Raw genomic sequence first — 25962 nt, 5'->3', positions numbered from 1 at the left:
TGTCTTTTTTTATCTCATTTTTCCTCGCTCTTTTTATAACAACCGCCTTTGTATACAGAAGAGGGGCAACAAGCCGGAAGGCGAGATCTGGCCAAGTAAATTCAATTTTTTTGATTGGCTCTTTCAAAGCTGGCTGTCCGCGCAAAATTTGAACGTGCGTGCGGCCCCAAGAGAATTCAATGTCTGTTTTTTTATGCATTTTTGCGCAATATATTTTCGTTTTTGAGACGTTTCGTTGTTTACGTCGGCCTCAAATGTTTTATTGTTGTGTTCTTTTCTCGTCGTGTTACCGCCGTATTTTTTTGTGCCGGATCTTTTTCTATTCTCGCCGCATGGATTTTTTAATATTTTTTTACCCGACCTACTTTCTTTCTTCTGCTTTTCTTTTTCTGCTAGTTTTTCCTGGGGGTCTTTTGGTGTTCCCCGCTCCTTCTGGTCACACCCGGGTGCTGACGGTGCGCTCTGGGGACGGTTGTTGCCTTTTCTTATTGTCTGGGCTGCGGACTCGCTCCTTCCTGACGGCAATCACGTGGTGCATCGTTTGACGATCTCGCCTTCTGCTTCGCCCACGAGATCTGGGAACGAGATTATTTGTGCAGGTCGAATTCTCACGGATCTTACGTTCCTGGCGTGAAGCCAGACGCCAGACGTATGATCATATTCGGGGTTTGTTTCGAAAGCGGGTGTTTTTTTTAGGGCGACATAATTTGTTTGAGGCGGGTTAGGGTAAAGGGGGGGGGGGGTCAACTTTTATGGCAAAGGCTTTTTTCCTCTGTCAGGATGTGGAATTATTTATTTATTTATTTTATTTTTTCCCCATTTCACTTCAAGTTGTTCAATATTTTTTAGTTATCTTTTTTTCACTCCCCCGCCATGGCTCCCTTAGGGTGGTCACGTGACCAGCGCAGTTTTAAGCTCTAAGAGCTTCTTGTTATTTTTCGTTTTGTCGGTGACCTGCACCAAGCCTCCACTCGGTCAGGCTCATGTCACGCGATGTTTAGAGCTACAATAGTAACAAATGGAAACATTTTCCAATTTTTTTTCTTTACAAAGAATGTTTAGTGTGTTTCGATTTTGAGCGTTTTATTTAGGATTCTATTTTCTCGTCGATTTCGCGGGCCAATCTGTGATTCATTACGTTGGTGTAGAATGTTCTGCTGGTTTCACTTTCGATCGGCTAGCCTCGAGTCACGTAATTTTTCAAAGCTTTATCAGCTACCTTTCAAATCTTTGCGATCCTTATCTTTACTTACAAATTCAGTGTGAGTATTTTGAGCGTTTGAATCAGAAATGTATTTACGCTTTAAAAAATACGCTTTAGTGGGCAGATTTTCATTTATTTACATTACGTTTGTGTCCTGGATGTGCTGGCGTTAGCAAATTTTTACTTTCACAGAACTGTCGGCTCGCTCTGGGTTTATCTGCTACAAACGGAAACTAAAATCCTCTGGTCTAAACTAAGCTGTTAAGTGTAAAATATTCGTTTTTAGCGTTATTTATTTTTGGAGCTGTGTCATCTAGGGTTTCTTCTGTGGAAACCTGGAGAAACATGCCCTGACTTGCAAGGGTTACGTCATTGCTAATTATTACCCAGGGAATTCGCATTCAGCAAAAACAGGTCTAGTGTTCTTCTCAAATTTGTTTATTTTTGCTTTTTTTTTCGGGCTGGTTTTCGATCTTTACGGTAATTCTACAACACTGGATGCTTTTAATTTTTTGTTTCCGTCAGGTCGTGGGATATTGGCCACCTTAGATTAAGAAAATATTTTTTCGGTGGAACTAGTCATGAATGTCACGCAGGTGTTTTCTTACCATCTTGTTTGTCAGTCGCATTGTTCGACGCAGGTAAAGGGGAAAGGCGGAGGGGGGAGGGGGCGCATTTTTTGTTCCCCCCACGTGACTCCCCTAAAGTGCTCACGAGACCAGCGCAGTTGTAAGCTCTAAGAGCTCTTGTTATTTTTCGTTTTGTCGGTGACCTGTACCAAGCCTCCACTCGGTCAAGCTCATGTCACGCGATGTTTAGAGCTACAATCAGTAACAAATGGAGACATTTTCTTATTTTTTTTCCTTTACAAAGAATGTTTAGTGTGATTTCGATTTTGAGCGTTTTATTTAAAGGAAATTCTAATTTTCATGCGTCGAAGAATATTTTCGCGGGCCGTCTGTGAATAAATACATTACGTTGGTGTAAAGAATGTTCTGACTGACAAGTTTCACTTTCGATCGGCTAGACTTTGAGTCACGTAATTTTTCAAAGCTATTATCAGCTACCTTTCAAATCTTTGCGAATCCATTATCTTTACTTACAAAATTAAGTGTGAAGTATTTTGAAGCGTTTGAATCGAAAAAATACTAAATTTCACGCTTTAAATAAATACGCTTTAGCGGGCAAGAATTTACATTTATTTACATTACGTTTGTGTCCTGGATGTGCTGGCGTTAACATTTTTTTACTTTCACAAGACACTGATCGGCAAATCACGCATGCTCTGGAAGGTTTAAATCTGCTACAAACGGAAACTAAACAATCCTCTGGTCTAAACTTAGCTGTTAAGTGTGAATATTCGACTTTTTAGCGTTATTTATTTTTGGAGCTGTGTCATCTAGGGATTTCTGATCTGATGGAAAACCACTGAGACACCCTGACTTGCAAGGGTTACGTCATTGCTAAATTAATTCCCCGGGGAATTCCCATTCAGCAAAACACAGGTCTAGTGTTTTTTCTCAATTTGATTTAATTATTTGCTCCAATTTCCATTTTCGGAGCTGGTTATTCAATCTTTAAACGGTAATTCAAGAAACACTGGATGCTGATTTAAAAGATTATTTTGTTTCGGATCAGGATCGTGGGATTAATTGGCCAGCATTAGCATATAAGAAAAATATTTAATTTCGGTGGAACTAGTCAACATGAAATGTCACGCAAGGTGTTTTCCTACCATCTTGTTTGTCAGTCGCAACATTGTTCGACGCAGGTAAAGGAGATAAGGGGGGGGGGGGGGGCGGCGCATTTTTTGTTCCCCTGACATGGCTCCCCTAAAGTGTTTACGAGACCAGCGCAGTTGTAAGCTCTAAGAGCTCTTGTTATTTTTCGTTTTGTCGGTGACCTGTCCCAAACCTCCACTCGGTCGTGCTTAATGTCACGCGATGTTTAGAAGCTACAAATCAGTAACAAATGGAAAAAGTTCTTTTTTTTGTCTTTACAAAAATGTTTAGTGTGAAATATAAATTTTGAAGCGTTTGACTCGTGGATACTAAATTTCCACGCTTTCAAAGAGAAATCTAATTCAGTGGGCCATGCTAGAATCTGTAAATAAATGCCATTACGTTGGTGTCAAAGAATGTGCTGAAATGACAAGTTTCACTTTCGATCGGCTAGACCTCGAGTCACGTAATGTTTTAAAGCTTTTATAAGCTACCTTTGAAATCTTTGTGAATCCTTTGGTCTTTACTAAACAAATTTATTGCAAAGTATTTCTCTTTTAAGGGTAATCTATTTTTTTTGGGCCTGTGTCATTGAAAGATAAAAAGAAAAATTCCCTTCACAAACATGCCCTGACTTGTACCGCTTACGTCATTCGGTATGCTAGGGAAATACCCTCTGTTCTAAAAACAGCTTCAGCGTCCGCGCGTGGGAATTCGGCCAGAATTTGCATATAAGAAAAATTATTAATCGCGGCTAGAACAAGTCAACCATGAAATGTCACACAAAGTTTGTCAGACGCTGCATTTTTACAACCGCCTATTGTAATACGAAAACCGAAACAGGGTCAAATAAATTTTGAAGTGTTGAAGAGGTTCAAAACTAGTACTAACTTTATAGAAACTGCGAAACATTGTCATTGGGCCAGTTTTCAGTTTTATGTAAATAAGGAATACTGTCGAAATTCTCGCGGATATACTTACGTTCCTGGCGTGAAGCCAAACGTTCTTATGAACTGATCTTGCAGACCCAGGGGCAGTAGTTGTAAACTTTCGCCCTAAAAATGCCGTCGTCCTGATATGCGATTTTTTGGTTTCACGGATCAGGATCGTTGGAATTTAATTTGGCCAGCATATAGCATTAGCATATAAGAAAAATATTTAATTGCGGATGGAACTAGTCAACCATGAATTGTCACTGAGAAGGTGTTTTCATGCCATTTTGTTTGTCAGTCGCAACATTATTAGACGCAGGCAAACGGGATAAGGGGGAGGGGGGTGCATTTTTTGTTTCCCCCCCCCCCCACATGGCTCCCCTAAAGTGCTCACGAGACCAGCGCAGTTGTAAGCTCTAAGAGCTCTTGTTAACTGCGCTGCGCAGTTCTTGCTCTGCACGGGGTTTATTATTATTATTATTTTTTTTTTTTTTCGTTTTGTCGGTGACCTGTCCCAGACCTCCACTCGGTCGAGCTTGAAGTCACGTAATGTTTAGAAGCTACAAATCAGTAACAAATGGAAAAAGTTTCTCTATTTTTGTCTTTATAAAGTATGTTTATTGTGAACTATTCCATTTTGAAGCGTTTAGTCCATGGAAAATACTAAATTTCCACGCTTTCAAAGAGAAATATAATTTAGCGGGCCAGAATCTGTGAATAAATACCATTACGTTGGTGTAAAAGAATGTGCTGACATGACAAGTTTTACTTTCGATCGGCTAGAGCTCAAGTCACGTAATGTTTTAAAGCTATGTAAGCTACCTATCAAATCTTTGCGAATCCTTTGGTCTTTACTAAACAAATTTATTGCAAAGTATTTCTCTTAAGGGTAATCTATTTTTTTTGGGCCTGTGTCATTGAAAGGATTTTAGAGAAAAAGAAAAATTCCCTTCACAAACATGCCCTGACTTGTACCGCTTACGTCATTCGGTATGCTAGGGAAATACCCTCTGTTCTAAAAACAGCTTCAGCGTCCGCACGTGGGAATTCGGCCAGAATTTGCATATAAGAAAAATTATTAATCGCGGCTAGAACAAGTCAACCATGAAATGTACACAAAGTTTGTCAAACGCTGCATTTTTACAACCGCCTATTGTAATACGAAAACCGAAACAGGGTCAAATAAATTTTGAACTGTTGAAGAGGTTCAAAAATAGTAGTAACTTTATAGAAACTGCGAAACATTGTCATTGGGCCATTTTCAGTTTTATGCAAATGGAGAATACTGTCAAAATTCTCACGGATATTTACGTTCCTTGCGTGAAGCCAGACGTACTTATCAATTGTAAAGTTTATCCTCGGAGACCCAGGGGCAGTTGTTGTAAACCTTCGCCCAAAAAATCCCGTCGTCCGGATAAGCGTTTTTTTTGGTTTACGGATCAGGATCGTGGGAATTAAATTTGGCCAGCATTAGCATATAGGAAAAATATTTAATTGCGGATGGAACTAGTCAACCATGAAATGTCACACAAGGTGTTTTCTTACCATTTTGCTTGTCAGTCGCAACATTGTTTGACGCAGATAAAGGGGATATAAGGGGGTGGGGTGCATTTTTTATTCTCCCCCCATGGCTACCCCTAGGGTGGTCACGTGACCAGCGCAGTTTTAAGCTCTAAGAGCTTCTTGTTAGATTTAAGTTAATGAAAAAGTTGTGGAATAAAAAAGGTCAAAAGAGGCTAATGCATAGTAACATTTGAATCGGCCCGTAGTTCGCCCATCCATATTTATATAATCGGTCAAAGATGCTGGTTTTACGACAGTCGCCATCCTCTCCAACTCCAACTGCTCACCGTACCGCTCGTACCCCCTTCCGACCCTTAACATTAACTTCACATCTTGGTCCGTGTGCATGACGCAACTATGAAACAAAACGTTTCAATAACATGAGAGCATCTGTTAACCTGATTCAAACACAACACTGTGTTTATCATTATATTCGAATGCTTCTGTACAGTTCATTCTCTTGCCAAATTCCAATAGAAATACAAAGCTATGCTTTTGCAGAAAATGGTACTATCTATCTTGCAGAAAGTAGTTTTGGATTATTAAATATACAAACTGTCAATTGAGTTCAGAGTCCGTTACTCGGCGCTTTGAGCAGGCGAAAGGAGAAAAAGCGGGATTCGTACCGTATATACCTTTCGGCCAATAGCAGCAGAAGCTTTCTGCTACAATGCGATTTATATTTCAACGCGCAAACGATGTTTGTGGTGTTTACCACAAAGCACCATTCTCAAATTAACTCGATAGTTTACCAAGAAAGAGCATAAACAAATACAACTGGAAAAGAACAGAAAGAAAACATCTGGGCAATCCCTTTCTTTAGGTAATCAGTAGTAGATTGAATAGTACGATGCTTAATTCAAGGAGCGCGATAAAGCTCGAAAGCAGAGAAAGCAACAATACAGTGATGTTACGGTCCGCCATATTTTTTCTCTTTTACTTGGAGACTAAATGGGTGTTACGTCATGAGAATGAAGTCAATCAACAACTTTATTAATGTGTCAAAGGAATTCTAGCCGAGAGTGAAACACTCTCTACTAATAGGGGACACATAAAATAAATAAAAATAATAATAATAAAAAGACTTAAAATTGATATTTACAATAAAAACAGACTAAAATTTAACTACGCTATTTACAAATAATTTCAATAACAATTTTAAAATAAGTTAATTCGTATTTAAAATAAATCATGTACTACATAGTCAGCGTTTTCAAATGCATTCATTAATCCATTTTCGCCGTACACACTGAAACGATAGGGTTCCGTTTTCAAATGACTCCACTTTGAACAACGTTTTCAAATGTTTGCGTTTTCGATTAAAACGATTAGCGTTTTCGGTTGTTTTTGTGTGGATAATACTTGGCAAAAACGCATCAACGAAAACGAATAATTGTGGACGGGGCCTGAGAGTCTCGGGACAAAAAAACTCACCCCTTCCCTTGCCGATCTGGTCCGTGATCTTGAACTCTTCTAAATCCTAATGCCTAAATCAAGTAATAGTTTCTAAATGAAAATAACCAGATGCCAAAAAATGAAAGTTAACCGAACTAAATGCAGAAATTGAAAGCTAAAACATTATGCCGAAAATGGAAAGTTAAGACCTAAATGCCGGATCTAGAAGATATAAAAATCTAGCTAAATGCCCAAAATAGAAAGTTAAAATCCCAAACCCGAACGATCCAGTCAGATTTTCACGTAGTCTTGAATCTACATAAAAAACATGAAAGCTTTGAACCGAAAAATAGCAAAAAACCAAAAACAAATTCTGTCTGGATCATTAGAAATCACGGGAGGAAGGGGGGGGGGGGGGGGAGGGGGTGGGGGGAATTCCACTGAATGATTTGCTTTAGTCCAAGTTGGCTGCAATAATCTTCTTTCGATGTTGAAGCTCTGTACGAATCTTTTTTCCGACTGAACTTCTGTATTAAAGGTTTGCAAAGCTTTGCACAACTGACTTCGGAGTCGCGAAATTTGTCAAAAAATTTGTCAAAACGGAAGTGAGCTATGAAAGGTACATGTGTCGCACCTCATGACCCGATCACGACTCTTGGAATGTTTTTTCACTTGTCAAGGAATAATATAATAAATTCGGCTCCGTTGTGTTGGTCGATACCATTCTTTACTGTTGAACTCAAAGGCGAAAAGCACGAGAAGTTCGACAGCAATTTAGTATCATGATTTTCGGTGTTCAATAAGTGTTCTTGGAGTGCAAAATAGTTTTTTTTAAAAACAGACGTTTCGGGGAAACCCCTTCATCAGTGTAAATGTGATGTCGGCATCACATTTACACTGATGAAGGGGTTTCCCCGAAACGTCTGTTTTTTTAAAAAAAACTATTTTGCACTCCAAGAACACTTATTGAACACTTATTGTAACAATTGAGTGCTACGCAGCAAAACTCTTTTCATGATTTTCGGTGTTTAGTCTTGGTCGAAGATAAAAAACTCTTGACCATTAATTGACAAATGTATCGTGCTTCAAAGAATTCACTGCCAGATTGAATTCCAACTTTACAAAAAAAAAAAAAAACAAAAAAAAAAAAAAAACAAACAAGCACATGTTCTGTTGGTCGTGGAAAGATCTGATATAATGAATTCCAAGCAACATCCCGGCAGACTAGAGATAAATGATGTTTGAAGATTGCTTTGAGTACAATTATTTTATTCCATATTTGTTCTACCTAGAAATATGAAAGAGAAGGAGATCAAATGCAAATTCTTTTTTTTTTGGCAATTTTCCTTTGCACGACATTATTTTGCGGGAATTATCCGGCCCCTCCCATGATTTTTAATGGTCCGCCACTTATGTCCGTTTGACGAATAACAGTGTGACTTTCTGACCATCCGGTGACGGTATCGTGCAAATTTGTTGAATAATAATTTATACTTTGTAATTATACTCTTTTATAGTAGTGACTTAACAAGATAACAATAACACATGTGACAGAAGATTATGGAATTACAAACCCAAACAATGCTTGCGTAGAAGGCTAACCTTGTCATGGGTCAACGCCAACAGGAAGACTAAACGTAAATAAATTTCCTCGCACAATATTAACATACCCAGTTGAGAGAACCAGAGATTCAGAAGCACAATATGATACGCACGTTGACTGTCGCTCTTTGCCTGGTGTGCTCAGTTTTGTGGCATTTTAGATTTGTACAATGCCGAAGCACAGGGAGTGCATCTGAATATAACAATCTAGCAGACCAAGAAGGACGCTGTTTGCGGTGGTGTCTTCTACAGGTAATTGACATTACAAATTAGTGACTTCCATAATTAGTCGACAAACTACTGTGAGAAATATTTAATGCTATATATGCTTTATGTAGCATGATCTGATAACGCCGCCGCGGTGAACTCAAATATTATCAATTGGTTTCATTGTATGTTTAAACGATCAAGTTATTCGCTATAATTCTTGGCGTCATGAATGGTCCATCAAAATTTTTTAGTGCTCGCAAAATTAGGCTTCTGCTCGGAATGCTCGCAAAATTTTAGTGGTTGCTCGTTTGCCCGTGGTCGCATATTCTTACAAGTGCGCTCGCATGCTCGATTTTAGTGAAGGTTAAGCATTATAAAAAGTGCTCGTTGCTCGCACGCGCAAGGCTTACTTTTGTCAATGCTCGATCGTGCTCGCAAAGAAAAACGCTCTGCTCGCATGCTCGCAAATGCTCCATTCAACACCCCTAATTCTGAATCGGCCATTTAGGCAGTTAAGTTTCAAAGTTTCTTTTAGTTCTAAGAAGTAACCTTGTACTTCGCTTCACTTGACGAACCATTTGGCTCAGTGCACAATCATGCTCGCTGCTCCTCCTGTCATCACAGACATTAGGCGCCTTCCTTCCAGTTGTCCTTTTGTCGTACGTAATGAGTTTGAACTCATCAACCACGTGCAAGTGCCTCAAATAGCCTGGCTGTCATCTGATACTGAGCATCCCATGGAAGGGGCACTCGGGGGGGGGGGGGGGTATTTTTGATTTAAGTAGGGATGTTTTGGGGTATTTAAAACACAAATTATCTGTAGATTCATGGTAGTGCATGCCTCAGCGTTGCTTGAAATCCCGAGTACCCCCGTGGACTGATCATGAGCATACGAGCGGTCGCGTGCAACCGGCAAATGTCTGATAACTGATGACAAAATGAGCTGGCTTATCTTAAGTTTCTTACAATATTAATTATTTCCTACAATATTGTATTAATTGCTGGGGAACGGAGCAGACTGAACTTAGGAAACGTTTATGTAAAGTTCCACTCCGTCCGATGTTTATCTTATCGATCAATCCGACGAAGTTCAATCAATGATTCATTTTGTTAATATTGGTTCACACCGCCGCTGTAAAATCGTGAAAGGCCGCCCAAAGATTGTCGAGCCGATTGAATGTAAGAAAATAAGGGGATGAAATTAGCAACGCGGCAGTTGTTTTTGTGACCGAATGGCTGTAGTATTTGCACTTAGCAAGCACATTCACAAGAGATCGGAAATCACAGACTGGGCGGAACAGTGTATACGATTTTCTCACGCATATCCGCGATGTTATCCGTCCTCTTGCGTGGGCCGGGCTGTACGTGGGCACTTAGACTTTCAGAGGTTAGAATTAATAGGCTGTTTTAATGTTTTGAAATCATGGACGCAATCATCTACTGTCGGATTAAAAAAAAATGTCTAATGCGAGTGACCTTGGGTCGTTGACGAGAATCACTCTTTCGCACGAACTCGAATAAAAGGAAGTCGAAGTAAGTAGTCACGCCTGTGATTGACACAATTAATTTTGCTATGAAAAAAAATGCAGATAGGCCCTAAAACACAGTGCTTGACAGGACTTGACTGTCTTCTATTTCCGATAGGTTTCCGAGTTGCGTGCCGAGGGTTGCGTGTCCTATTTGTGCATAGAAAGTCGTTGTATTGCACTGAAGTGAAAACAATGTCACAGTGTCCAACTGCATACGTGACTTGCTGTAAACACTTTCATTACATTGTGCTGTATAAGAATATAAAACATGAATGAAAAATCTTGTCGAAAAAAAAAAAACAACAACAACAAAACGTGTGCCTCCCTTTCTTGTCACCTCAAGTCTTATAAGCTTCCAGTGCCCATGATATAATTTTTTTTATCCATATGTAAAATGAAATCTGAATATAAACGAATACATGAATAATAAATAAATCACTGATCAAATTACTCCAAAACTAAACACGGAAACTGAAATCTAAACTGAAAGTAGAAAAGAAACCATAAGATTACAGCCAAAAACTGAAATCGCACACTAAGCGTCGAAAAATTAAGGTGGTTCTAAATTCAGAAACTGAATTAAATACCAAATGCTACTATGTGCCCAATATATTCCTTTGAGCCGACCATGGCGACGACCGGAAGTCCGGATGTCTTTGGCGTGTATATTCTAGACTTTTCTTTCGTGACGTGAAGTGACAAAAGCTAAAACGGGTTTCCAACTTGTTCAGTGGGGTAAAAACACACCAAACAATAGGAGCGGCTATCCGATTGCCATTGTAAGCTCTGAACGTATGTAGTATTAAAAGCTTCTGACTTTGCATCTTGTCTGGAAAGGCAATGTTTTATATCAGACCGTGACGTAGCGTTTAAACGCGTGACGAGCCCAAAGAACGTCTGCGTAACGTGGAGGCTATAAACCGTGACGTGCCGTGACGTGTTTGTAACCGTGCTCCAATTACAAATCTGCAGCTAAACTGGTGCAGCTGTGACAACACAGGAAGACCGAAACATTTGAGTTACAATACATAGGGTTTATCGAGCTTTCAGTTTACCGCGTTTTGTTATATAGCGGGATGGAATCAAAAACAATGCTTCACGCTTCGACTGTTGCTCTTTGCCTTGTTTGCTTTTTGAACAATTTTGGATTGTTAAAGTGCAGAAGTACAGCAGACTATTCCGAATATGAAGTAGGCTTGATAGGAGATTGTTTGCGGAGCTGTGCCTCTCTTGCAGCTGAACTCGAAGGGACAAAATCAAAGGTAGGTGGGTAGGTAGGTAGGTAGGTAGGTAGGTAGGTAGGTAGGTAGGTAGGTAGGAAGGAAGGTAAAACTTTATTTTTACACAGAAATAATTCATGTCACATGCTCTTCCATCGAGCCGTGTCGAAATTAACTAACTTCGACATGATGTATGGAAGAGACAATGTCAACTATTATAAATGCTTTGTGTTTAAAGATGATTTTACTTCGACCCGCCTCTCTCTACATATCAGTCGATATAGCTCAGTGATAACTGAATCGAAATTTCCTGAATTCAGTTCATTGTTTCCAACAGAATACAACAGGAAATAGGCCCGCGAAGTTACATTTTCATTGTGACAGAAATGAGTCTATATTAAACGGGTTTAAACAACATAAACCAATGGCTAAATTAGGACGCACGCTATACGCCCTGTCTAGACCTTCCTAATAATCACCACAAACACAGATTTACGATTTGAGTCAGAGTTGCGACGCTGTACGTTAGTTTTTGCTTTTTGTCAAACATCAAACAGTAGTACTTCTTGGATAAATTGTCCGTGACTCTGCTACATGCCTCACTTATCAGTAGTCTATCAGTGGTCTGACTCTTGTGTCAGAATCCAGGGTCAGCAGATGCACTATACTTTCACTGCAAATATCGAAAGATTGCGAAACCATTAAAATGTCATCCGTTTAATGCTAGTATTACACGAGAGCCGTGGCATGCAAATAATACGGCTGTCCGAAATATTTGTTTGAAAAACTCTTCTGGTCGTCTATAGACAGTCTCTATAGCTATAGACTTATAATGGCCAACCTACCAAATATAAAATAACTTTAATATTATATACAATGTTTATATAATATTACATATAAAATATAAAATAACATACAGAAGACAATTAACGGACAATTTGATCTGGAGGGCATGACATTTCCATCCCGCACTTGTTGACACAACTAGTAAATACATTAAAGATATTTAAAACCGCAGGGAAATGTGCCAAGCATACAACTCCGCAAAAATAGGTATGTCGTCGTATTGTTCTGCAAATCCGTTGTTCCGGTATAACTCTCGAGCTAAATTAAGGTAAAACTCTATTTAATACACGGAATCAATTTATGTTACATGCTCTTTCATCGAGCCGTGTCGGCATTTATCAACTAACTAATTAAAAACTATCCAACTAAATTACCTATGTAATACGAATTTTTCCGAACCTTTACGAACTTTTACGAAAATTTTCGAGGATTGCCGAGGAAAATTAGAATGTGGCGAATAATTCATTTCTATATTTTACTGTTATTTTTTAAGTTTACTTTTTTATTTTAAATTTTTATTTTTATTTTTTTTTTGGTAGGGAATCCTCGAGATAGATCCTAACTGCGATCCTAACTGCAGAAAAAGCTAACCTCGGCTAACAAGATTTTCCGGGAGAAAAAAAAAAAAAAAAAAAGGTTTTTTTGTGGAACCCACCCCCCCTCCGGGGGGGGGTTTTTTTTTTTAAAAAATAAGGAGTTTTTTTTTGAGAAAAAAAAAATAAAAAAAAACTCTTTCTTTATATATAAACCACCTCCCCTTTTTTTTTTTTTTTTTTTCCACCCCCCCAAAACGGGGGAACCAAAAAAAAAAAACGGGGATATTCCATATACCACTCGAAAGCGTTGCATAACTAGTATATATCAGTAAAAAAAATCATAAGCATAATATAAGCTGGATATTACAGAGATAAGGGGCAACTGATGACTTTTACATGATTATTTTATGTCCAAACTACTGCGACATGATATATGGAGACATAAAATGTCAAATATTATAAATGCTTTGTGTTTAAAGAAGATTTGACTTCGTCTCTCCTTTCTGTACATATTAATCGTTACAAAAGAATACAACTGGAAATCCGCCCGCGAAGTTACATTTTCATTGTGACGGAAATTAGTTTAATTAGACGGTTTGATTTAACTAGAATTGCCGTGTAGACAGACAAAGCTTCAGTTACATGCATAGCAATTAAATTATTGTTTGTCTTGGCTCGTTTGATCCTTCTGAAAGGTCTCTTATGAAAGACATGATTACATGCTATTACGTATGTCGTTGTATTGTTCTGCAAATCCGTTGTTCCGGTGTCAGCTCTCGAGCTAAATTTAGTAAAAACAATTAAAGGCTGGCTTTAGCTCGCTCAACATTTCGAAAAACACGTCTAATACTCTCAAGAAGTTTAAAAGAATCTTTCAGTGGAAATTCAGTAATTTTTTTTGACTGCCCGCGGGCATTTAGTCTATTTAAGACCGTGCCCGGCTGCCGGGCATATAGCCACAGCAAAAGTATAACGAGACAGAGACAATGCACTCTGATTTTTGTAAATTTTAAGCGTTCGGTAGCGTTCTAGTAGGTTTTATAGTTAATTCTTTCTTTTGTATTCAAGTTTTTTTATAATAGTTTTTATTCTTAGGTATTTTTCGTTTTTTGTTTGTCTTATTAAGTATTTTTTCTTTGACCTTTCTGAAACCACGTATAGTGATGGGCTTCAGATTATATATATTTATTTAAACGAGAACCCTTCACTCTCGGAGACCGAAGTTGCGATACGAGTAGAGCAACCCATATTTTATCATTTCTCATTCCAAGATGAAAGAACACCTCTTCTCCACGCAGATTACCATTCATTTCTTCTACCCAGTAGAACTAAACACCGAATTTTTGGTATACAGTAGAACCCTGGTAACTCGAACTCTGAAGGGAAACGAAAAACAGTTCGAATTAGCGGGGTTTCGAGTTATCGGGGTCGATTGTTGAAATCCAAATACACGACAAGAACAGACAAGGTTAACTAATGGCATATTTCTATGGGCATTCGTGGCGAGTTTCAAGAACCAGAATTCGAGTTATCGGGGTACATTTGACCCAAATTTTGATCAAGGGAAACGAAATTTAGTTCGAGTTAGCGGGGTTTTCGAGTTATCCGAGTTCGAGTTAACCGTGTAAAAATGACTGAAAAGTAGGGTCAAATCCAAGGGAAAAGGAAGTTTGTTCGAGTTAAAGGGGTTTATTGTTAATTCGAGTAAACGGAGTTTGAGTTATCGGGGTTTACTGTATATTAGTGTGTTCTGCTGCAAAATGTTAACTATTTGCTATCATGTTCATGATGACGTAAATTTGAAATAGAAATCAGTTTGTTTGATCGTGTTTACTTATCGTCGTTTTATTCTGAACAGACATCAAGTCGTCAGACCTGTGTTGAGAAGTGCCTAGAAAAGATCAAGGAAGGTAATAAAACTTCAGTTGTATTGTACCTATGCACCAAAGCCCTTTGGAAAAACAACAAAGGGGGGGGGGGGGGGGGGGGTTGAGGTGCTAGATGTCTTTTCAGCACGGCCAGAACGGCTTCCTTATCTATCAAAGAACTAGGAGTAAACATTATCTGTTCTGGAAATTAAAGCATGCTAGTCAATCGAAAATGTAATACCGATAGTTTCTCCGGTTTTTCCAACAATTTGTCGGAGCATTTTGTACAACCGTTTACGTTAAAAGTGAACTGAAAAGAAGATACTTATCTGCCTTTCACAAGAACACGAAGACGCTGGCTGGGATTGAACTCAAGTCCAACATTCAGACTATTGAGTACTCTCAATATCTGTTGAAAAAATATGCAAGACGTAGGGAAAAGAGAAGAGACGGGACGACTCGTTGTCATCCTGTGTAGAAAAGTTTCGAAAAAAAAATAGCAGTCCATGTTTTCATCGTTTAGTCTTTCATCCTTTCCACGTTAAAATTTCGGAGTTTCATGACGTCATACAAATTGGCAGCTGGCACTTCCCAGCACCTCTCAGTGACCGCTGAGCCCTAGTAGGCCAGAAGAATCCTGGTCCAAACAGAATTAAGCCCAGTTGTATTTCCCTGGTCTCACCAGTTTCCACAAAAATAGTAATAACATAGTTTGTGGCTCACTTTGTTTCATAAAAGATTATTCAAAGATATATGTGTTCCCTTATGGCATATCCCTAACTCCTGATCCCCCCCCAAAACCAGAACTATAAGCTGTATAGACGTTGAAATTATATTTGCTGTCTACATTTTACTCCCATTAACTACTTGCTTTTCGCTTTTGCCTCATTCTAATTATTTTTATAAGATTAAAACCTTTTGGGTGACTGTTTTTTGGTTGCAGACAAGATGGTTGTTAGAGACAAACGTTCTACTACCTCAGGAAAGCAACTTTTGACTCCACTGTCGAGGAGAAGAAAGCGTAGCTATAGGGTGACTGGTAAGCAGATGATAATAATAAAAACGTTTGGATTTCTTTATCACTACAACAGACAGACATGATAAAATGAACAGTAAGATAAAATCTATTTCTATCAATAAGTGACAGAACTGCATTTGCATATTTTTAAAATTGTATTATAGAAAATGAACGCGTTGGCATTAGGTTGTGCAATTTTTGAATGTATTATTTTGTTGCATACAAATTTACCATTCTGAATTGGAGGTGCTGGAATTTCAGTTATCAGTTAAATTCTCGGCGATTTCTTAGCTTTCAGTAAATTTTGCACATCTTAGATCACAGCTGCCAGTCTCCACCAATTGGCTATCAGCTAAGCCTCATCCAGAACCCCATTAATGTCGATTTTACTCCCATGGGCACAGGGGATAACTCATCACCACTATGTCCAAGTGGATCAGGCGAGAATAAATATGCATCCATAAGAAGTGCTGAGAGGAAGCGATATGAGAATTCAGACACGTGGTATCTTAACATATCATGGATTCCCAAAGATGGTAAGCAATCACATTTTAGAAGTTTCGTTTCTTTTTTTAAGACTTTATATAAGCCAGCCTATTTTAGACCAAATGTTATCGAGCTTGACATTGCAGAATTGGTAAAATGAAAATCATGAGCGATGTCCACGAAGATGTCAATAGGACAAGAATTAATCTGCCTTTGTATGTGGCGGGCATGTTGGTGTACATACATATTCTGTAAATCCCCACTACGCCATTCGTACTAGTATATTTGAACAAATTGTCCTTAATATTAATACAGCTAAATATAATTTTTAAACTAAATACTTTCTGTGCGCAGAAATCAGCTGATACATTTTAATGTATTAGTTAAAAAAAAACGTCAGTTGTTGTGTCATCCGAGGAACGCGATCACCCAAAGAATCGAGATTCCAAAACGCTTTATGTTCAATCAAAGCGGCCTGTAAGCACGAAACTTTACCAAAACATTAACCGTTACTTTTATTAATAATATAACAGTATTTCGTTGGAGATTACCAAGCCCATAATTTAATATGTCATTTAACCTATACACTACCTATCGAAAGATGGGCTTGGAAATATAATCAGAACAGTATACGTGCTTCGTTGGAGATTACCAACTCATCTTTCAATTTGTCATTTTATATATTGAAAGATGAGCTTAGTATTCTCCAAATGATATATTATTGATATATTAGCTATTTATCTGAATTTAACTACCTGAAAAATAATAATAATAAAACGTTAAGCGATTTATAAACCATTGTTTAGAATACTCCCTTGACTAAACATAACAGTGCATATATAAATTCATTAAGAATAATACCTAATCATACAAGAATGAATAGCAAATGAGCCAAGCAGATACCGATAATTCCTGTTCCAATCCAAATAAATATATGTACACAGTTCCAGACTAAAATTTCATTTTTAATTAATCGGTCTTAATACAATAACATTAAAAATTAAAATCTGTCGAGCGGACTGCATAAATTTTGTTTCTTTTCCGTACTCATTAGAAAGAATTACCAACTTCACGGGATACGCCTTCCTCTACGAGTATCCTGGTATAGAACCTCTTCTTTATAAGTACATTGTGCTACAAAAGGTATGAAGTTTCTTTTACTACGGCTGATACTACCGCCATTGCTGTTACCAGTTCAGTTGAATGTCCACTTTTGGAAACGGGGAAAACAATAGCGTGACGTAACAACATGGCGGTTGTCAAGTCTTCCCGAGTGGACTCCACTTGAATTCTATATTTGCCTTTTTTCAAGTATTCCCGGGTGCATTTCCTGCCAGTTGGTAACACAACACAAAGAAAGCATTGAAGAAGCGTTATACGTGCAATTGTGTAAAATCACGGCGGATTGTGCAAGGAGGTGAGGATTTACTTTCGATGCGTATGTTTCTTTTGGCTGTCTTTTGGGTCGTTTCTTCAGCTTTAATCCAGTGTATCTCTTGTAAAAAAAATTTCTGAGCCTTGAAAACATTCAGGGACATTCTACAGTTATTCTAAAGGATATATGGAGAGAAAGGCAATGGAACTAAAACTCACTGGAATCGCGCTAAATCGCTTCAAAAACCACATAGGAGAAAGAACAACAGACATAGGACTATAGGTAGGTTTTTTTTTATTAAAAACTATTTCGCATTTTTAAATTAAAGCAGGAATCGTTATTTCCCATACAAATCCTTATAATTTCGCTGTTACGCAACGGCCGCCGTGACGCTCAAATTACAACACTCACACAACGCTGAACAAAGGTCACACGGTCTATATCTCCCATAGAGCTTGGGGTACCTGTGAATGTACTTAAAACCAAGTGCTTAGTGTTTATTTGCATAGCGCGCGACAGAAAAGGATTTAAAATACAAGCGCTCGTCTCCGCTTTACTTATTCCCGGCCAAAAAGCTGTGAATTTCCATTTAGTTAATAGAACGAAGCTTGTTTCATTCAAATTCGAGTTCTGTACACTTCGCTGTTCTAGATTTCGATCGACAGATTCAGCATGAAGTCAACAGACCTCGCATCATTTGACTCCAAATTCGAGCAGTGATTGGATAACTGTTTGTTTTGATCTGCGGATCAAAACATTTCCAAAACTGGACATTCCACTGAACTGATTACTGATCTATCTAATATGCTCTACTGCTACATTATCCTGAAATCTCTTCTAAAGGAAATTAATTATATGGAAAACTAACTTAATAGGCTAACTAAAGTGAAAAGTAGGCTAACCGGTTACTAGTTGCCAGTCGATGACCGTGTTGGCGGCCATCTTGAAGTGGGCGTAAAAAATTTCTTCGGGGCGGAGGGAGGGAGAAACACCAGTAAAAAAAAAAAATGATTTTCCTATTGAATACGGTTACGTAGATAGTTCATGGTTTAATACGGAATACATCAGGAAATCGAGTTATATTAATTTTGGTTCGAGTGCCAGAATAATTTAAATCCTATTGCGTTATTTTCTATCCTTTTTAAAAGAAAAAGATGTAAGCAATTATCCGTGACAACACCAACAACAATTTCTTATCAGAACCTGAGAAAATTAATTTCAAAGTTCACAAGAACCAGGTATTAAAACTATGGGTAAAATCTTACGTGTAGCTATTTTGTAAAATCATCTTGAAAGCGATTCAGTGGAATTCAGTGGAACTTCGAAATTTGTTTTTGATGTTTGGTGTTGTTAGAAATACTTTCTTTTGATAAGATATTTGAAATAGTAACACAGAAGTTTGCGATAAGATGTAAATAATTTTGGTACATGATTTTGTCCAATTAATACTCGAAGTCCTGGCGGATTCCCTCTTTATTCCTAACACGTCTTAAGAATTGCTTTATAAGGTTGTTTTGCAGTTATGTACTATTAACTAACTGATCATAATTTTGTTTTCATTCAAGAACGAGACTAACGTCGTTTTGAATGAGTCTGCTCTTACTAATTGGACCTACGAAGACGACTTCAATTTTAAAGTAAGTATCCACGACAACTTCTTTTATCATAAATACAAACAGAAGGTCATCCTTATTTATGAACACTTAGTCCTAATAAAAAAAGACCACTACAATTGTTGTTTTACTGACTTAGCACTGCAAGAGGCCAGGAAAATGGCTTTTGTGTTTTAATAACTGGTTTCCGAATGGTCCTAAAAGCCTGGTTTTCACTCGCGCCGCAAGCACAAACGCAAGCACAAGCACAGGGATAACAGGTCTTATTTCACCGTGAAAACGGCTTCAACTCGAGCAAAAGCACAAGTGCATTGCATTTTGATGCTTGTGCTAGTGCTTGCAGCAAGCACAAGCACAAGAGTCAAAATTTGTCCCTTTTGCGTGATCGCGCTTGTGCTTGCGCTTGTGCTTGCGTCGCTAGTGAAAACCAGGCTTTGCCATCATTTTCGGTTAAGTTTGGCTGTTGCTGGTGAATTGTATATTTTACAGCGGGTAATTTTAGGAAGCACATTTATTAACTATTGAAATAATGAATCTCGTGTTCATGTGTATAATCAAAAACATTTTGACTGAGCATTATCCAACTTTAACATCTTAAGATTGCCCGACATTCTACACAAAAAAGTGTATGTACTTACGCTATTTTTCTTTTTGTTTCTAAAAGGTTATCGCTCTTCCATGCCAAAACGATAGATTTGAATCCTTTGAAGGTAAGACAAATAACGACTTTACTGTAAGAAATTTGCTTCAAATATATTTTGTTTTTGGCTATGATGTTTCTGTTAAGAATTGTATCCATGCATGTTATGAGGTAGAGCTGTTTGCAAATCACCTTCAGTATTTAGACACGGTGGGTTTACAGCAGTGTATTTATCAGCGTATTCAAGCACCGTACAGAGTATTTATCAAATACTTAAATGAACTAAATATTTTTTTCTTCCTTGCAATTATTATTAATGTAAATTTCACACAAGAATCATGAGAAACTAAGCAAAACTTTCCTGTTTTATTTTTGTTTTGTTTTGTTTAGATCTATACCTTTATTTATCTTCTATTGAAGGTGAGCGTAAAGTAGTTGGCTGCCAGTAATTAATAGTAACTGAACTGAGTGGAGTACAATTCTGACACATCGAGCGAGCAATTTAATAATAAATTCACTAGTTTTGAGTAAGTCAAAGGTTTATAAAAACAGTTTAACAAAAAGTAGGAAAACAGCAAGAAAGAACCAGTCCTGTTAAGCCTTGCGAGACAATCGTAAAAAATAGACATTAAGCTGGTTAAAAAAAATTAAACCAAAGATAAATTTAAACCACAACATAAACAACTCGCTCGCCTGAACTCGCTCGCTTGGGCGGGTTGTTTTCTCATTACAGACCACGTGATGTTCTCTAGAGAATTTTCCTTTTAGCCACATAAAATTTATTCATTCATATACACGCAACTATTTGAAAATTCGAAAGCAAGAATTCGCAAGAGTATCATCGCATGGTCTGTAATGAGGCAACAAAACGCCCAAGCGAAACAGGTCTATTATAATTACAGTCACAGAAATTGAAATTTTGTAACTGTTATGATTATAGTCTGAGCAAAAATTCCAATCTGTTGTTCATGTTGATGATATAGCACCCTTAAAACAGAAGCTTTGATTGTTTAACAACGTTCACATATTCTGTTTCACATACTCACGGACGAAGACAACTGAAGTATTTTCATTCTATAAATATACATAATGGCCGTAACGAAGACATAGTAATACTGGTAACTACTGGCAGTAAGTCCCAAAATTGGGAACTTAACATATCTCTAATAATGCAAATGAAAGAGCTCTCGGAGGGTTCAATTTGGTAAACTAGTCGTGGGTACTTCTTCTAAATGTTTAAATTGATTTTTTTACTACCATTTATCTTGATTTTCTTTCTTGCATTCTTCTAATCAGGCACCGTACCTGCTACGGCAACTGCAACATTGCCAACAACAGGTGGGGTTGATTAAGATAGGACATAGTTTGAAAATCAGTCTGAGATCTACAATGATGGAATTTGTTTATGACAAAAATATAACCGTAAAAAATCGTAAAATTGATAATTTCTAGATATGGACCCTTTTAGGTGCCGGCCTTTTTTATATTTAACACAAGGTAAAGGTAAAAGGTAAAGGAACATTTTCATCAGCGCAAAGACGCTTTTCATTTTCCGGCCATAAAATTCTGTGTAGCTGTTTCAACGGACAAATTTATAGTTATTTAATGTCAAAAGTGACAAGATTTTAATAACCTGCATTGCAGTCTCTTTTTATAGTTTTTATGCAGTTTTACATCATATCATACCGTCCATTAAGTTAAGGAAGAAAAAAACATCCTAACTCAGAAAGTTGTTTTCTTGTTGGTTTAGATGCTACGAAACCTGATGGTAATATAACTACAACTGTCCGCTTCGGTGAGTATTAATTTTATACAGGAACGGCTCACTTCTGTTACCACACCAGACACTAATACCCAGACGGACCAAACAGTTCCTTTATTTGCTTGTAATCGATATTCAGGTTATTGCTTTCGATAAAGTATAGAACGTCTTATCTGTTACGACAAACTAAGCACAAATCAGATTCATGATCCCTTTCGCCAGGTAATCGGTTGGTTCCTCTTATGCAGTAAACTCTGATCATCTCTTGAAACTGTGCAAATAGGAAAAAATATGCTTTGTTTATGTGAAATACAAGATCAGTTAAATTGCAAAATTGTAAATGGATTGTTGTCAATTTGTGTGTACTTCATTTACCAGTTTACACCTAATTGCAAGGTTATCATAGAAAAAAAGAAAAAGGAAAAAGTCAAACAGGAATTAATTAAGCGCATGCATGAAATTTATTCGTACAAATGGCCTCAAAATGCCTCAAAATACGAATAAATCGATTAACCTTGTTACAGCATAAAAAAGTGGGCTAAAAGTGTGCAGATAAAAACTCGTGAGTTTTCTGTAAATACTACGCTTATTAATTTCTATTTTCCTTTTTTCTTTTCCCTTTTTTCTATGACAACGTTATTGCAATTAGGTGTATTCTCAATTCTTGTCTTGTTTTTTCAATACAGCTTTAACCACAGTTCGCTCTACAAATACAACAGCAGTGACAGCAGGTGAGGTCGTCGGAAATAAACACTGAATAGCGAACGAAGACAGTTTATTTTAAAATTCTCCGTTTTCGTTGTTATGGTCGTAATTTTCGAAAATGTTTGCTTATGATTGTTCTTGTTATTTAAAATCAAATAGTTAGCTATGGCAAACGTTTCAAATTTTCTTCTTACTACGTATAAACCTTTGTAGTTATTCTTTTTTTCTTTTTTCCCTAATCAATAGCTATCGCAAGCATTGTAACCATTGGCACATTGGGATTAATTTTCGGGATTGCTTACATACTTTTTCGAAATAATCGTCTGTCCAGCAGCGAAATGGTAGAAAGGCCAAGTCTTTCACCAGGTATGTTTCTCTCTATTGCTACTTTAACTTTCTGGTCTTGTTAGGCCGAGTACGGCATGTGAGGATGCGTGGTTGAGGGGTAAATAGAAAATCCCAGCGCTAATTTAAAAACTTAAATATTCAGGTGAAGAAATATTTTGTAGTTATAAACTTGCTCTGGTTTCTTGAAGTTTGACAGGCTTTTTAATCCGAATGTAAAGTACTTGCGGTTTGGATGTTGTTCACCATCCTTTTTTTGTTTTGTTAAGCATAAATTTTTCTTGTTGTGACGTCATACGGCGTCATATGAAGTCATTAGAGCCGCCATCTTGGATCCACCATCTTCAATTTCACTATTTTCGTAGTGGCTTGATACAAAACTAAGTTAAAATGCTAATGGAATATAAAGTTATACGTGTTTTCCAATTACGTCTAAAAAAAGGTAAAATAAAGGAAGATGTCAAAAAATCATGGACACAGTTGACATATCAAAATGTCCGCAAACAGCTACTGAAAGTTTTAGCATCACTGAGTAAATCCCTTTTTAAAATTACGAAAAAAAAGTAAAGGGCGGGAGAGGTGACATCAGCCCTCATCCCTTTGCACGTCCGAATGTTAAAGTCAATTTGCGAATTTGTTAAAAAATTTGGTAAAAAATCTAACAAAATGCAAGATTGCAGCAATTTTGCTGTGATGTTACCGCGAATTAATTAACACGTGACAACAATTGTAATAAATAACTTAATGGATTATTTACATCACATGATAATTGCATTACATTGCTTACGTTCAAATTGAATTAATACGTTTGTAAAAACATCACCCACTAAATCCAAAAACGTCATAGCGAGCTTAATAGGAACAAAGGAAGGAGATCTTCGAAATAGAAAGATGTTACTCAGAACGCTGCTTTGTTAATAAATGGGCAGCATCTTGGCCTTGAGCAGGCTGTTTGAAAACATCAGATTATCAAATTGAGAAGAAACATCTATATGTGCGACATTTAGCTCTTACAGACATTTAAGCCTTGGCGCCATTTTCAAGTTTTCCTCCGTCGGATGTTTTACGATACGATACGAAAACTTTATTAAGACAGAGCATTTAAAAATAAAAATAAAAAATAATTATATATATATTAGTACGGAGCTGTATAATAGAATTTTAGTGTCGTTCTAAATTCTTTTTTGTAGGTTTGTTTTAATATGAAATGGTATTTTATACTTTCAGGCTTCAGTTACGACGCGTTCATAATATTCAACCGGGAAGACCAAGCCTGGGTAGAGAGTGAACTTTTGCAAATTCTAGAAAAAAAACATGGCTTCAAATGCTGCGTTCATTACAGAGATTTTGAGGTGGGAGCAAGCTTCGTTCACAACATGAGTATTAGCGTCCAAATCAGCCGCAAAGTAATTGCTGTCGTATCCAAGAATTTCTTCACGAGCACCTGGTGCAATTATGAGTTGGAGCAAGCTATGCACAAGCAGGCCCAAGAGAATGATAACAGTGTCATCGTTATTAAAAAAGATAACGTCACAAGCGAGAAGCTACCCTTGGCACTAAGGGGAAGGTCTTTCATCGATTATTCAAATAAGGTGGAGAGAAAAACTTGGGTCTCCAAGCTAATCAAGGCTTTAGAATCAGATAGAAATTAAAAAAGCCCTCAGCAGTTATAATGAACATTCAACCTTGACCGGACGATTTTTAACGGCTGTGTGAGCTTCGTTTATTGTCTTGCAAGTATTGCACGATTGAAGCAGAGAAAAATGGCAAGCAATACAAATGGAATGTCTACTTCCCATGGCCGTTTCTCGCGCTCAGCGTTTGAGAAATAAGGGACGTTTTTCGTACTGATTGCTTTATGAAACCCTTTATTATTAGCCATGCATTGTAAATAGTGTTTTAAACATAGTTGTAATTAACTCTTAACTTTTTAACAATTTTTATTGTAAATAGCGTTTTTTGTAATATACGTATAATTCAGTACGACTGCAATGTACGCAGTGTATCTCTCATACCCCCGGGATCTACAAAATAGTGGTTAGATATGTAGCTCAGTACGCCAAACTGTCTCGGCCTATAAACGTTGGCCTCGTAATAACAGCAGTAAGCTACACCTTATTAGTTCTGGCGAGTTCCCACAGAAATAGATAAACGGAGAAACAGGTTGAGATGTCGGATGAAACATATGAAAACATAAAAAAAGTATTTGAACTTAAGGTGGCTCGCAATGGTTTAGACGTGCCCAGCATTGTTGTTCTTTTGCAGCTCCAGCAATATTGTTGAGGAACAACTTTTAGTACAAATGTTTATAAATTGCTTTTCAATCTACAAATTGAGGTCACTTGGACGTCAAAATTCATTTTCATACCATAGCAAGGACTAAAACAGGTCAAAGGTTGCCTAATTTTTAACTTTTGAGGCTTCTCTGGTTAGTGAAAGATCAGTGTAATGAAGAAACTACCCAACGTACTTATAATATTTTTGTTTCAGTTTGTAGGTTTTGCTTAAGTACTACCTTAAACAGACTCAGAAATTCGTATTCATTGTGCATAGACTTAGCTTTATTATCTCAGCATTACTGATGTCACGTTACCTCGACTCTCAATAAGCGGGACCCTCTCAAAAACGTAGGGTCATTTGGATCCAGTCCCGACGGTATCCGTCTTGGAGGGAGTAATTTGCATTTAACTTTAAACCGAGAACAAAATTATTTTGTACTAGATTTGTACACAGAGGCACAACTTAGAAAAGAATTAAATGAAGTTAGTCGAATGGCGTGTGTCGCCCCGTGCTCAATTTTGTGAACCCCCCGATGTGCGAGGTTTATACATGATGATTTGATCGGAAGATTTTGAAGTTTCTTTGGGTGGGTGGACCGCTTATTAAAAGTAGTAGATCAGTAGAATCACAACGAATATGCCAGTTTATTAGCGCCAAGTTTCAGGAAGTTCCGAACAAACAAACAAAAAGGCCATTTTCGCGAGAAAGGAGGGTGTGATGTGAACTAGTTTTTACTGAGAATATATTAAGCACAAGCAAACAAATATATGCAAATAAGAAGAACGAGCACACTCATTCTTCTGATGCTTTGGCTGCCCACACAAGGAATAAGCATAAAAACAAAGCACAATAAAGCAAAATTGATATTTCTATGTGTATGCGGTAATCACGTTTATTTCTAGTGAGGACAGCATAAGAAGCTTAAGAAATAGTGTCTCAGTTCTTCTCCTGTGCTTATACTTGAGCTTAACCCAGATAAAGCCAGCCTCATCTTTTCGAACGAGGTACTTTTTACGCGCGCTCGCATCCGCGCATTCTCGACTGACCCCGGAAGAAAAACATGAGGCAAAAAATGCGGTTTCTGGTTTACGGCCCCGCGGCTGTTTGAATGA

At 37.5% G+C, this 25962-nt stretch overlaps 1 protein-coding gene across 3 annotated transcripts; it reads left to right on the top strand.

Moving 5' to 3' along the window:
• The first annotated feature begins 8299 nt into the window (after window positions 1-8299).
• On the top strand, window positions 8300-25342 carry LOC144665684 (uncharacterized). 3 transcript variants are annotated; one of them, XM_078526980.1, is made up of 13 exons: window positions 8300-8669; window positions 14617-14668; window positions 15570-15665; window positions 16049-16180; window positions 17185-17273; window positions 19071-19142; window positions 19783-19828; window positions 20149-20178; window positions 21055-21096; window positions 21509-21553; window positions 22207-22251; window positions 22472-22591; window positions 23798-25342. In XM_078526980.1, exons 1-13 carry the CDS (start codon window positions 8520-8522, stop codon window positions 24220-24222), a joined length of 1344 nt encoding a protein of 447 aa, XP_078383106.1. In that variant the 5' UTR covers window positions 8300-8519; the 3' UTR covers window positions 24223-25342. The 3 variants fall into 3 exon arrangements, with proteins under 3 accessions (XP_078383106.1, XP_078383100.1, XP_078383114.1); XM_078526974.1 differs by lacking the exon at window positions 8300-8669 and adding an exon at window positions 10932-11418; XM_078526988.1 differs by lacking the exons at window positions 8300-8669; window positions 21055-21096 and adding an exon at window positions 10933-11418.
• Window positions 25343-25962: the final 620 nt, after the last annotated feature.

Source organism: Oculina patagonica, chromosome 1, assembly GCF_052425735.1.
Source record: "Oculina patagonica isolate OP01 chromosome 1, crgOcupat, whole genome shotgun sequence".
Taxonomy (NCBI): Eukaryota; Metazoa; Cnidaria; class Anthozoa; order Scleractinia; family Oculinidae; genus Oculina; species Oculina patagonica.
The sequence above is the reverse complement of the archived record's forward strand: the minus strand, read 5'-3'. Positions and strand labels throughout refer to the sequence as shown.